The 13,436-nt window shown below is 33.7% G+C and overlaps 1 protein-coding gene across 3 annotated transcripts; it reads left to right on the top strand.

Annotated features, from left to right (window-relative positions):
* The first annotated feature begins 5,641 nt into the window (after positions 1-5,641).
* LOC131950213 (turripeptide Lol9.1) lies at positions 5,642-8,219 on the top strand. 3 transcript variants are annotated; one of them, XM_059312277.1, is made up of 3 exons: positions 5,642-5,759; positions 7,090-7,131; positions 7,762-8,219. In XM_059312277.1, exons 2-3 carry the CDS (start codon positions 7,092-7,094, stop codon positions 8,091-8,093), a joined length of 372 nt encoding a protein of 123 aa, XP_059168260.1. In that variant the 5' UTR covers positions 5,642-5,759; positions 7,090-7,091; the 3' UTR covers positions 8,094-8,219. The 3 variants fall into 3 exon arrangements, with proteins under 3 accessions (XP_059168260.1, XP_059168269.1, XP_059168276.1); XM_059312286.1 differs by having other exon boundaries at positions 5,673-5,764; XM_059312293.1 differs by lacking the exon at positions 5,642-5,759 and adding an exon at positions 6,891-6,912.
* Positions 8,220-13,436: the final 5,217 nt, after the last annotated feature.

The following is a 13,436-nucleotide window of genomic DNA, read 5'->3' as shown; positions in this document are numbered from 1 at the left end:
CTTACAATATAATGTATGGGTGACCCAGTTATGTATTGACCCGTTGAGCTGCGTTTAATTATAAAAACACAAACACTGCCGTCTTAAAAGTTAAATACTTAAATAAAGGATATCAGGTTTTCGTTTGTTTGAAAATGTGAGTACTTAAAATTTAATTTAACATGTAGACTTCTTCTTCTTCGTTCTTAATTATTAGTGTTGGAGGGGATCGAGATTTATCTGCCAGTGGGTTTGAACTCGAGACTTTTGTTCGAATTTATCAACCATGAGCTTTTTGCCGACTCGACCATGCCTCCAACACAATTAAGCGTTACGTGTCAACTGGTTATGCGCCATTGAGGCCATTGACTCCGATTTCAGCCTGCTTTTCTTTTTGGATTTGCTTCCATAGCCTTTGTCCAACCAAGAACAAACTACAAGGCAGCAGTTGTTTAATTTTGGAGTTGACTCTCCTAGAAGAGTGGCTTTCCACAGCTAACGAGCCTCATCTGCCCGAGGGTTCGAACTCGAGACTTTTTCGGTTTAGCAAACATGTAGACGTCCACTGTGATTTAATCCCTCCCCCCCCCAACTATGATTGCCAAGCGTCCATAATAAATGGATGACCCCCAGTAATAAACTTTTTGCAACTGTAATATATGATACTTCAGAAAGCTATGAGAGGATTGTGATAGATGATGATTCTATTTAAAGTAAACAGAGGATTGTACACACCATGATAGTACTAATAAAATGTAAAAGAAAATTGTAGCCAACAGCAAAATATGATGGTACTACTAAAATTGAATAAAAGATTGTACATAATAGCAAAATATGATGGTACTACTAAAATTTAATAGGGATTGTACACATCTCGCTATTGTGAGCGTGGTAATGTCTCAAGCTTTTACTAATTAGAAAGACAGATTTTGTGAACTTGATAATAGCTTATTAAAATGTGAACGAATTAAGATCTTCCATCTTTATCACAAATTTATACAGGCCTACTGGTTTACTGATTTCGTGAGAATTTAATTAAAATTAAATCTAAAACTAATAAGAGTTGATTTGATCTTGCATTGACCAGCTAAACACTGGTCTACCATCAACGTCATGCAGTGATCATGAAAATATCCAGAAAATAAGGAATCTCTCCTTGATAACAATTGAATTTGTTTGTTCAATATTTTCAATTAGTCATATGGCGATATTCAACCTCTATAAATAAACGTTTAACACAATAGTTAAGGTGGGTTATTTGCATCTTCGTCTTTTAACTAAAACGTAGACTATTAGAGTTTTTAAAAATATTGTTGTTTATGTTTTTTTAATTGCACAGCACATGTATGTTTACTGTCTAAATTGTCAGTTATATGTCTAAGCTTCAGTCGATGCTCTCGTGACTACTGCTAGTTTTAGCAATAGTTAACAGTCATGTGCATACCTTAAGTTTATCCCATCATTAAAAAAGAAAGAAATAATTTGCATATATAATTTTAGACTCATGATAAAAAAATGATCTGTGTGTCTTAAGTGAATTCGAGCCCATCGTTTAGAAAACAATAATTAGAGAGTTTCCGAAATGTTATTTGAGTAATTTTATTTTGCAAGCATGTCGTATTTGTGAAATAAATAAACATCTTTAAATGTCCTTTGTGTTAACCGTCCACTGATCATTAGCTTAATTAATTACCGATAATCAATAAACAGTATATCAACAGAGTTCAACAACATAAGATCAGAAGTATTTCAGTTTAAAATAGGCCTAAAACCACGTTACTTCATCACATCTATATTGAATGCGTTTGTTACTAGTTTTTAATACCTTACGTTAAATAAAACCCATGAAAATATTTGTTTATAAAACATGAGTTGACTCGACTTCAACAAAATTAGACGCTGTCTTAATTTCTTGCGTGTTGCATGTTTTACAACAACAAAACAACGTTATAAAAATAAATAGAATGGCCTTGGCCACAGGTGTGAAGTATCGAAGTCCAACCTGCGTTGCTATTTTTAGGGAAACTTGACCAAATTGTGTCACTCACTCTTACACAGACACGTAATTTATGAAGTTGTATTTTTTAAACCGTTTTTCTGACTATTAAACTAAAATTTGGTTAATCAATTTAGATTAAATTAGTTTGCTTGAGGGTGGTTAAACAAGCAGAACACACATCGCGCTGCAGTGATCCTCAAAGTATCAAGATTGTCAGGAAACTCTTTTTTCTTGATAACAGTTAAGTCATATACTTAAACTTCTAGTATAGACAATCGCACGATAATCTAGCTTAACTTACAAGGCTGTTGATTTAAATTAAAAGACCACATATTAATCGTGTGTTTATTCGCCGTATTTCGCAATGTGTAGTATCATTTTAACTCTAATCGAATTAAAAAGAAGCATGATAATGTTCTCATGTTATGATGCATTTCATACATGTATTACAAAATGACACAATAATACATTACATACAATATATTTAAAAAAAAGCTTTTTTTAATTTGTAATTATTTTTTAAGTAGAAGGGTGGTGCAAGTTGTTTTGTCTATGCGGTTTAATTTTTTATATTTAAGAAAAATATCCTGAAATTCTCTAGCTTGAGAATTAGTCTGTTGAAGAAAAACGAATATTAATTAAATTTTAACTAATTTAGCAACATCCTGCAATTACCTTCAAACAAACGAGTTGTGTAGAGGTTTTCACGAAGGTTTGATTCAACAAACGGCTAGAAAGTATTACAGGTAAGTGAAAGCTGCTGTCTTTAATGATCAGTGCAACCTTTTTTACGGTCTAGTAAATAGAAATAGTTTATTAAGCTTTTAAAAGTATATAGTCAACTATAACGTGAGTGTGTGATTTTGTGATTGTGTAATTGTGTATAATCTAATCTTTATAAGAGACAATTTTCTCCTAAATATATGAGTAAAATAGTTATATATATATATATATATATATATATATATATATATATATATATATATATATATATATATAAAATGTTTTCTTCAGACATGATACGTGCATATAATTATCCTGATGTTGGTGCTTGCAATAGGTCAGTAGAAGTACCAGACGTGTTTCTGATACAGTTAAATATTTATCTAACTGCTTATTGTGCATTTGGATCAACTTACTAGTTTAATCGTAGTGGCTCCTGTGGATTAATATGAAACAATTTTTAAAAATTCACAATGCCTCCCCGTAAGGCTTAGGGCAGAAAAAAAAACTTTACTATGCCTCCCTGTAGGGCATAAACAACAAGACAACTCCACCAAACCTCCCAGACCTGGGCGAGCTGGCAAAGTTTATGCTATTGTTTGCCTCAGGTCAACACCTTATCCATCCCTCTCCTCCACGTCTAAATGACATCTCCCTCTATTCTAAATGACATCTCCATCTATTCTAAATGACATCGAATCTATTCTAAATTACATCTCCCTCTATTCTAAATGACATCTCCCTCTACTCTAAATGACATCTCCCTCTATTCTAGATGACATCTCCCTCTATTCTAAATGACATCTCCCTCTATTCTAAAAGACATATCCCTCTATTTCTCTCCTGGTTGAGTCCATGTCAATTACGTTATGATTTATTTTTAGCCGGATTCTTTGCTCCATATCATGTTGGGCTCTGGTTTTTTTTTTTTAAGTTTTACACGTAGTGCTGGCAGAGTTTCTTCCAGGCATCTCTTCGCCCCCCCCCCCCCCCCCCCCCCCGATAGAAATGAAATTTATATAATTTATATAGAAAATATATACTTTTTCCAAAAAATGTTAATGTGTATAGTTAAATAAAGAATATTCTTTAAACTTAGCAATCCATTGGGCAGATGAAGTAGCATACATATGTTTCTTGACCTCAGCATATAATTGGAAAATTTGGTCAGGACATTGCTCTGCTGCCTTTACATTCCCCAATTTGAGTTCGGTACCCATTAGAGCTGGGTGGACTCAGGGACGTTCTACTGACTTTGACCGAATTCGAACTCGACACTTTCGGGTTAGCAGTCTGGCACTCTAACCACTTTGGCCAAGCCGTCTCATAATGTGTATAATTATTTGTATAAAAAATGTATATATTTTATAGAATATTACAATGGAGTTCTTTGCATGGCTGATATCTAAATTTATCTTACTAAGTGCTGGATCTTTATTTCCTAAAAATACAGACAAGACCTGTCCTTTACTTTACTCGCCTGTGTGTGGCAGTGACGGGAACACCTATTCCAACAGCGGCTACAACAGCTACTGTGAGCTCCAAAGCTTTTATGAGAGAAAGCGAATTAGTTTTAATTTTTTCCGCTCATTTAAAAGCTTGTTGCTATACTTAAAAGTTTTTTTTTAAAATATTTGTTTTATTTTCTGCTTTTTAGTGATTCCTAATTTATGAAGTCGTCACGACTAAAAATATTTCCCTTAAAACACAATCAGTAGCACGCGATATCCAAAAGACCATTGTGTGCCTCATGCAAGCAGCCGCCCCTGATCATATTTTACAGACGATAGCAAGCTCTAAATCATGTAGCCTCCCCTTAGTTTCAAATCGTTTAAAAAAACTTTATTATCTGCCTCTAGTAGCCATCATTTGATCGACCGGCTCAACGATTGTAAACATTCTCTTGAACAACAGCTCACCAGACAGTTAGGGCGATTGCGCATAGTTAATTATCACCCCTTCAGTTATTGAATATAATAATCTATTGAGTGATTTAATTTTGTAATCTCCTTAAGTGTCAAAACCGTTAATTAATTTGAATGACTAATTAAGCCTCTAAGTAGATTAAAAACTAAATTGACTTCATATGTCATCAAAGTGGAACGTATCTTGAAAGTTTGAACGAAATAGCTACATTAGAAATGGGTCAAAGTTGAGTAACAAGATTTGTCTCAAACAGACGTTGCGAACTAAATAAAAGCTTGCAAAAACTAGTCACACTCATTCTTGGGTTTCCATTCTACATCAAACACACACCTCTATGTTTTTCAAATACACACTACCGAAAAACAGCAATTAGCATTTTCGTCAGTAACATTTTATTATTATATAGCTGTATTTTCTAAATGCAGTTGTTTTCTAAAACTAAATTTAAAACCTAAAAGGGAACGTATCGATCACTTTCTTGCAAAAACACTTCGATAACTTTCAACTAGAAAAACAGCGGTCCTCAATGGATTAGTGCATAACCCTTAAATGTCAACGAGTTTACTTTGTTAAGTTTTGATTACCAGCGGAACTAAAAGAAAAACTGCATTGATCACATGAACAAAATTTAAACTCAGTGGTCCATCAGTTATTAATATCCATAACATTTATTAGATTATAGAGTTCGGCTAAATAAATATACCCTAAATGTGTTATACCTAAACTCAATTGAAAGTTTTAGCTTATAACAGCGTCTTTACATTGTAGGCTACAATTGTAAAATCTGCCAAGTAAACATTTTCAAAAATAAATTAATTTGCCCCAATACATTTTTAAATTAATCGTCAACTATTGTTTTAGGCACGTTTATGTTTTAAAAGATATACTTTAAAATTCGTAATGCATGTAATTTAAATATCGATTGAATTTCAACAAAACCTTACCGAGTACTTACAAGATTTGAGAACCGCTTAATGAAAATGCTGAAGTGTGCAACAAAGTTAATGAATAAACAACGGATAAACAAACGAATAAACAACGAATTAATTAGCTGAGGCTCTAGGCTAAGGCTTAAAAGTAATAGCGGTACCCCCCTGGAGACATTTCATTGAGCCAGCTAGCACTGAGCAAGGTAAGGTACGGCTAATCTTTTTGTGGCATTGCACCATCATGATTTTATGAAGACTCGAGTCTACCCAGCTCTAATAGGTACCTGGCATAATTTAGGTTTAATAGATACCTGACGTAATACACCTTTAATGGGTATCGAGTTCAAGACTTTACAGATTTGATGTGTACATGATTTGAATATAACCCAGCTACTAATCTCTAATGTTTAAATGATGTGAATTTAACCCATCTCTGATGGGTACATATATCAAGTCTACACACATCTGACATGTATATGACTTCAGTCTGACCATGTCTTAGCTATACCAAACTCTGATGTGTAAATACGTCTACACAAATCTGGTGTGTACATGACTTCAATCTACCCATAACTGATTGATTTATGACTTAACTAATCAGAGATGAGTTAGACGACTTTGATCAACCTAGCTGTGGAAGGCTGACGAGACGTCTTTGGGTTAAAATGATAATCTCTTCTGTAGTGTTTACTTAAATACAGCGAGTGGACATCAGAACGTCAACAATTCATTCGCATGTAAACAGTTGAGAAACTTTTATACTTCGTTAGATTGGGTACAAAATATTTGGTCACATTGAAAAGCCTGAACTTGATTGTTTGTTTTTTACTAAGAGGATAAAAGTAAAGATTTTCTATGGACCTAACGATCATTGGGTAGATAAAGTAGAGTTCATATGTTTTTGATGTCGGCATATGAAGGGATATGCCAAGACGCCTTTACTGTAAATAACGTTAGTTAAAGTTGGGTGGACTCAACCGGATTTGAACTCGAGACTTTGGTGTCAACAGGCTAATGGTTTACCGTTAGGCCACAATGTCATCTTTGCCTAGAGGAAACACAAGTCATATTGTAAACAACAGGAGACAAGACCGGTTTATGTTTTCTCATGTACTGATCTAATGTTTCACACAGAGAGAAGTGCCGTCCCTTCACAATAGGGCTGGTAAGAAAGTCACAAACCAGTTCTACGGCTCAATAAAAACTGCATGAGCCATAGAACTGGTTGGTGACCTACTTACCAGCCCTATTGACTGCAGACAACTTAGTCACAAATAATTTATTTTTTGTATCATAATCTTTTCCCGTTCTTGGTCAAGACACAAGAGGGACCTCGGCATATGAAGAGATAGTGTGGTCAGTACAATGCACAGCCGAATTTATTTTCCCTTACGATGGGTGGACTCAGGGAGTTATTATGACTTAAACACGTATTTATACATTCTACTTACAGTTCAAAATATGTTGAGCATATACATTGTTTAAAAGAAGACATTCCTTTAGTAAAGTGACACGTCTTTGTTATACTTTCAGACATGAACTCTGTATTTTTCCTTGCTCTGGTCCTAGGCGTTGGTAAGTAGAGGAATTTTGTCTATTGTTCACATATTTCATCAGCATTTGCATATGTAGAGGTGTATTACATACAAAGGTGCAAGATACACAAGTTTACATTTGAAAAAAAAATTCTATAATTAGCGTTCTTTTTTTCAAAGTATACTTTTTCAACTAGTAACACTTGTTTTTGTATGAATACGTATGTTGATTGGACATTTAAGATTTCGTACATCAATCACGTCCTAACGAAGTATTGCTAATATTTCAATCCGCTTTAAGATGACATCATTAGGCCAAACTTGGGAAGGTTGCATAAGCCTAGCCGGTGGATTATTTTCTCATTCTCTTCCGCTGAAATCACGTACCAATGCACTTTTTACTAGGTCATGCAACGTATATAGAAACATTTATTTCAAATAATTAAGCTTAAAGGTGCTTAATTTAAAATGCTTTTTATAGTGCTGTAGAATATTTCAATTAAAAAACTTGATTAATTAAAGACTAGAGTTCACAGGATATGAAGGTGTTGGATTACGTTCGCATCAATGACAGTTTTCATAATGCTGTCCTGGACGCAGTGTAAGCTTTTGAAAAAAAATCATATTAATTATGTCTTATTAACCCTTTGCTTTTGGATTTCTTAAACAGCCTACGGGCAGCGCGACGCAGACGATAAGTGTTCGTTTGCTTGTCTAGCGGTCTTGCGCCCGGTTTGCGGTACCGACGGCGAGACATACTCCAACGAGTGCTACTTAATGCTAGCCAACTGCGACAAGAAACCAGAGGATCAGGTAAAGGTCGACTACAAGGGTGAGTGCAAGAACTGCCCGCGTGTCTGTACATTTGAATACAATCCTGTATGCGGCAGTGACGGGGTCACCTACAGCAACCTCTGCCATCTGAATGTCGCCAGCTGCCGCAAGCCAGACGACAACATACACCTTATCTCCCAAGGAAGCTGCACTAATAAGAGCAGATGAGTGCTAATCAGCAGGTGGTGCTCACGTCCAACGAAGCTTGTCAAGTGACTTTTGGATTCAAACATTTAAAATATAAAATATCAATGAATCGTAAAATTAAAAAAATAAAAATCTGGCAATGTAAAACTTCACGTTTTGTTCAGTTTTTATTCCTTATATTGAACATCTAATGCTATATCTGTACTACGTGTTTTTTTTTCTTTTTCTCTCTCTTCACGGTAAAAGTAAATTATAGTTTTTCTTCCAAACATGACGGTCTATGAAGGGTAGTGTGGTCAGCACTATGTCCAGCCGCCTTTACTTTGCTTATGGACTGTCTACTGTTTTTAACCCGGATTCGAACTCGAGACTTACAGCTAGGCCACTCCGTCTCTTACCGCATTGGGTACACAACAATAAAAAACCAATGTTTAACTTCGACAGTCTTAGCTCCAGCTCTTTCTCTCTTGTATATAAACATTACCGGCTTAAGATTTTGTTCATTAGCCTGACATTCCTCTCACCAGCTTGTAGACGTCTGGACTTCTCTCTGAAAACGTTTGCATCCCACCCAGAGGCGTGACAACTATGTACCCAGGCTCGGAAGGGTGGACATAGATTACGTAGACAAAAAAAAAACAACAACTAAAAACATAATATAAATCTGCAAAATAAGTAAAAATAAAAGTAAATATTATAAGATAATGAAATGTTAACGCTGACATTTATGCCAACAATTTTAATACTAGGTTAGTTTCGTAGAAAATATAATTCATTTTAAAGTTTTTTTTAAAACTGTAAATATATTTAAACAGACTTTCATTATATTACAACGCCAGACAATGAGTACTAACATTAGTAGTAACATATGTATGTATGTTCCGGTATATGTTACAATTGTAGCACTACTCAGCATTATTTACCTTACCGCTATAAGACGATTGCCTATTATGTAAAAAGACGTAAGTATTAGGTGTGGTCCTTTACGTCATCAATATAAAAAGTTAGGCTCTGTTGTTGGGGAATTATTTTTCTATATGCATCGTTACATACACTACATAAAAGCAAAATTCAGGGTTCTGTGAGTTAAATCTTTTATGTTGCAATTTGAAGCACTGGGATCAAAAGGGGAGACAAACGATATAATAAGAATGTCAATTCTATTCAGGTTATCTCCAGAGCAAGATAAGAATCTACAACACAAATGTTATAACTGTATTGCTTTAAATTTCGGAGAATTGAAGTGTTACTAACACTATTACAGACAGATCTTCAAGATCAAGGGTCAATAAAAGATATGTGGCAAGACACAAAAGCAAATAGATAAGGACATAAAAGCCTGGGATGGATTGGACACACTTTGAGAAGGGAAGATTAAACTTGTTGTTGTTGTAATTTTGAATAAAAAATGTTCACCCTAGATCTTCTTGATGCCAAGTTTTGATAAATATTTTAGAATTTATAAGGGTGGTAGACTTTGTGTGCCGTCATTTGAGGTCTTAGATTCTGGTATTTGGTGACAATATTTAAGGCTAAGGGGGGGGGGGGGAGGGGCGGGACGGGACTGGATAAAATAGTAAAAAAAACTTTATGACGCCGTTTATTGTATCTTTCAATATCATGTATGGATGAAAAAGTGATGTATTGACCCGTTGAGCTGGGTTTAATTATAAAAACACAAACACTGCCGTCTTAAAAGTTAAATACTTAAATGAAGGATACGACGTTTTTGTTTGTTTAAAAATGTGAGTACTTAAAATTTAATTCAACATGTAGACGTCCACTGTGATTTCACCCCTCCCCCCCTATGATTGCCAAGCGTCCATAATAAATGGATGACCCGCAGTAATAAACTTTTTGCAACTGTAATATATGATACTTCAGAAAGCTACGAGAAGATTGTGATAGATGATGATTCTATTTAAAGTAAACAGAGGATTGCGAACACCATGATGGTACTAATAAAATGTAAAAGAAAATGTACCCATCAGCAAAACATGATGGTACTACTAAAATTGAATAAAAGATTGTACATAATAGCAAAATATGATGGTACTAATAAAATTTAATAGGGATTGTACACATCTCGCTATTATGAGGCTGGTAATGTCTCAAGCTTTTACTAATTAGAAAGACAGATTTTGTAAACTTGATAATAGCTTATCAAAATGTGAACGAATTAAGATCTTCCATCTTTATCACAAATTAATACAGGCCTACTGGTTTACTGATTTCGTGAGAATTTACTTGAAATTAAATCTAAAACTAAAAAGAGTTGATTTGATCATGCATTGACTAGCTAAAAACGGGTCTACCATCAACATCATGCAGTGATCATAATAATATCAACAACATAAGGAATCTCTCCTTGATAACAATTGAATTTGTTTGTTCAATATTTTCAATAAGTCATATGGCGAGTTCAACCACTCTAAATTACCTCACATTTATCAAACGAAAGGGTCAAATGTAGATAATATAAACACAAACGTTTAACACAATAGTTAAGGTGCGTAATTTGCAACTTTGTCTTTTAACTAAAACGTAGAATATTAGAGTTTTTAAAAAATATTGTTGTTCATTTTTTCTAAAATGCACAGCACATGTATGTTTACTGTCTAAATTGTCAGTGCTATATCTAAGCTTCAGTCTATGCTCTCATGACACTGCTAGTTTTAGCAATAGTTAACATTCATGTGCGAAACTTAATTTTTATCCCATCATTTAAAACATATACTAATTTTAGCCTCATCTTTAAAAAAATGATCAGTGTGTTTTATTTAATTTCAACCCCACCATTTAAAAAAAAATGATCAGAGAGTTTCCGAAATGTTATTTGAGTAATTATATTTTGCAAGCATGTCGTATTTATGAAATAAATAAACATCTTTAAATGTTCTTTGTGTTAACCGTCCACTGATCATTAGCTTAATTAATTACCGATAATCAATAAACAGTATATAAACAGCAGAGGCGTATCCATGTTTTCGTTGTAGGGGGAGCGAAAAGATAAAAAAAAGGCGCCGAATTTTTAACACGTTCTATATACGTGTATTATATACGTGTATTATATATATATATATATATATATATATATATATATATATATATATATATATATATATATATATATATATATATAAATTACTAGCTGTATGTCATTACTTCGCTATGATGTAAAATAAATTGAAAGTAGCACTCTGAAGAAATAAGAAAAAACACACAATGTAGGCCGACAAAACAAAAATTGTATCAATCTAAACAACAACAACAAAAATATACACACACTACAACCAAAACAATGAACGTAACACAATCTGTTTTGTAATTCTTGTAAAAAAAATTCTTACATAATAATTCCTGGGAAATTATTTAAGACAAGTGAAATAGGGGAAATAATCACTCTCTTAATATAAATATGTATATATCTACACATTTAATTATAAATGTCAAAACAAATAAATAATTTCTTTAGAATATAATGAAATTGCTTAACACAATTCGTGTTTACAAAATGTTTTTGTCTATAATCAAAATTTAATATATCGTCAGATAAATGCTAAAGTATTACAGCATAATGAAAGTTTTTAAAATCAGAGTTGGTATAAAACCACGCATTTCGAGATCAAAGAAAAACACTTGGAATAACAGCCTACAGTTAACTAAAACTTGGTCTTTTATTTCAGATCATATACTTTTAATTAACTACTACTTCTTTGTTTTCTTTAAAGATCATTTTTAACATAGTGATAGGTATGAGTTAGATCACTGTATTGATCACCAACCTTTTTACTGGTAATTGCAAAAACAATATTCACAGAGTTTTACGTTTAAAAAAGCTAATTTTCTGGCGGCATGGTACTTTGGTACATCATTACGCGTTTTTCTACTTGTACTTAACAGATCAGTTCGGGGTGGGTTGGGGGGGGGGGGGGGAGGGTTCAACTTCATTCACCACTGTCCTGTCACTTTAAGTCAATTATCCAACCCAGTGTATACCTAGGTGTGACATTAATGTCGACACAATTGTGGTGGTGAGGTGTGTGTGTGGGGGGGGGGGGAGATAACCAACTCAGACTGAACATAGCATCAGTTTTTAGATGACTGCTCTAAGCATACATATATATTACACAAATATATATTACACAAATATATATTATAGAAATAGATTTAAATAAGTAGCAGTGGTTATGACAATATTTGTTTTTACAGAGGGGTCCATGGGGGAGGGGGCTTGTCAAAATTTTCCCACCACTACGCAGTTTGATCATAAGTAAATTTAAATAGAGGTGCCACATCAGTTGTATTTGTTTCTATATTGTAATTATTTTTTAAATTAATCACACGATTCAAACTGAATATATGAAGTAATTATGTGTGAAGTTTTATGTATAACATTTTCTAATTCAATTGGTCGTAAGCAAATACATTATACAGTTGCCTTAAACTTAACATCCCTCTTGCAAAGTGGTACTACCCGTAGATTTTTTTTAAACCTTGCAATGCATCATAATGGTTATTTTTAGAATGGCAAACTGATGCAGCTGTTAATACGTGTTGTAAACGTAGACACTACTAGACTAGTACTATAATGCTTAATTGCTGCATGCAAAGAAATCTTGTGATTTACATAGATGTGCCGATCAAAAATGTTTTTTAACAAATATCATTGTTTAAAACTTTGAGTTTAAAAAGTTTCCAAAAAGGCGCCACTTTGCTAAAAATCGCCAGAGGGGGAGCGGCCGCTCCCCCTGCTCCCCCCCCCCCTGCGTACGCTACTGATAAACAGAGTTCAACAACATATGATCAGAAGTATTTCAGTTTAAAATAGGCCTAAAACCACGTTACTTCATCATATCTATATTGAATACGTTGTTACTAGTTTTTAATACCTTACGTTAAATAAAACCCATGAAAATATTTGTTTATAAAACATGAGTTGACTCGACTTCAACAACATTAGACGCTGTCTTAATTTCTTGCGTGTTGCATGTTTTACAACAACAAAACAACGTTATAAAAAAATAAATAGAATGGCCTTGGCCCCAGGTGTGAAGTATCGAAGTCCAACCTGCGCTGCTATTTTTAGGGAAATTTAACCGAATTGTGTCACTCACTCCTACACAGACACGTAATTTATTAACTTGTATTTTTTAAGTGTTTTTCTGACTATTAAGCTAAAATGTAGTTAATCAATTCAGATTAAATGAGTTTGATTGAGTATGGTTAAACAAGCAAAACACAGCGCGCTAAGTGATCCTCAATGTATTAAGTATGAGAGGCACCTTTTTTTTCTTTGGTAAAAGTTAAGTCATATACTTCTACTATAGACAATCGCACGATAATCTAGCTTAACTTACAAGA

This window comes from Physella acuta, unplaced genomic scaffold (genome assembly GCF_028476545.2).
Source record: "Physella acuta isolate Inbredline_101_S28 unplaced genomic scaffold, ASM2847654v3 ptg000063l, whole genome shotgun sequence".
Lineage (NCBI taxonomy): Eukaryota > Metazoa > Mollusca > Gastropoda > Physidae > Physella > Physella acuta.
The sequence above is the reverse complement of the archived record's forward strand: the minus strand, read 5'-3'. Positions and strand labels throughout refer to the sequence as shown.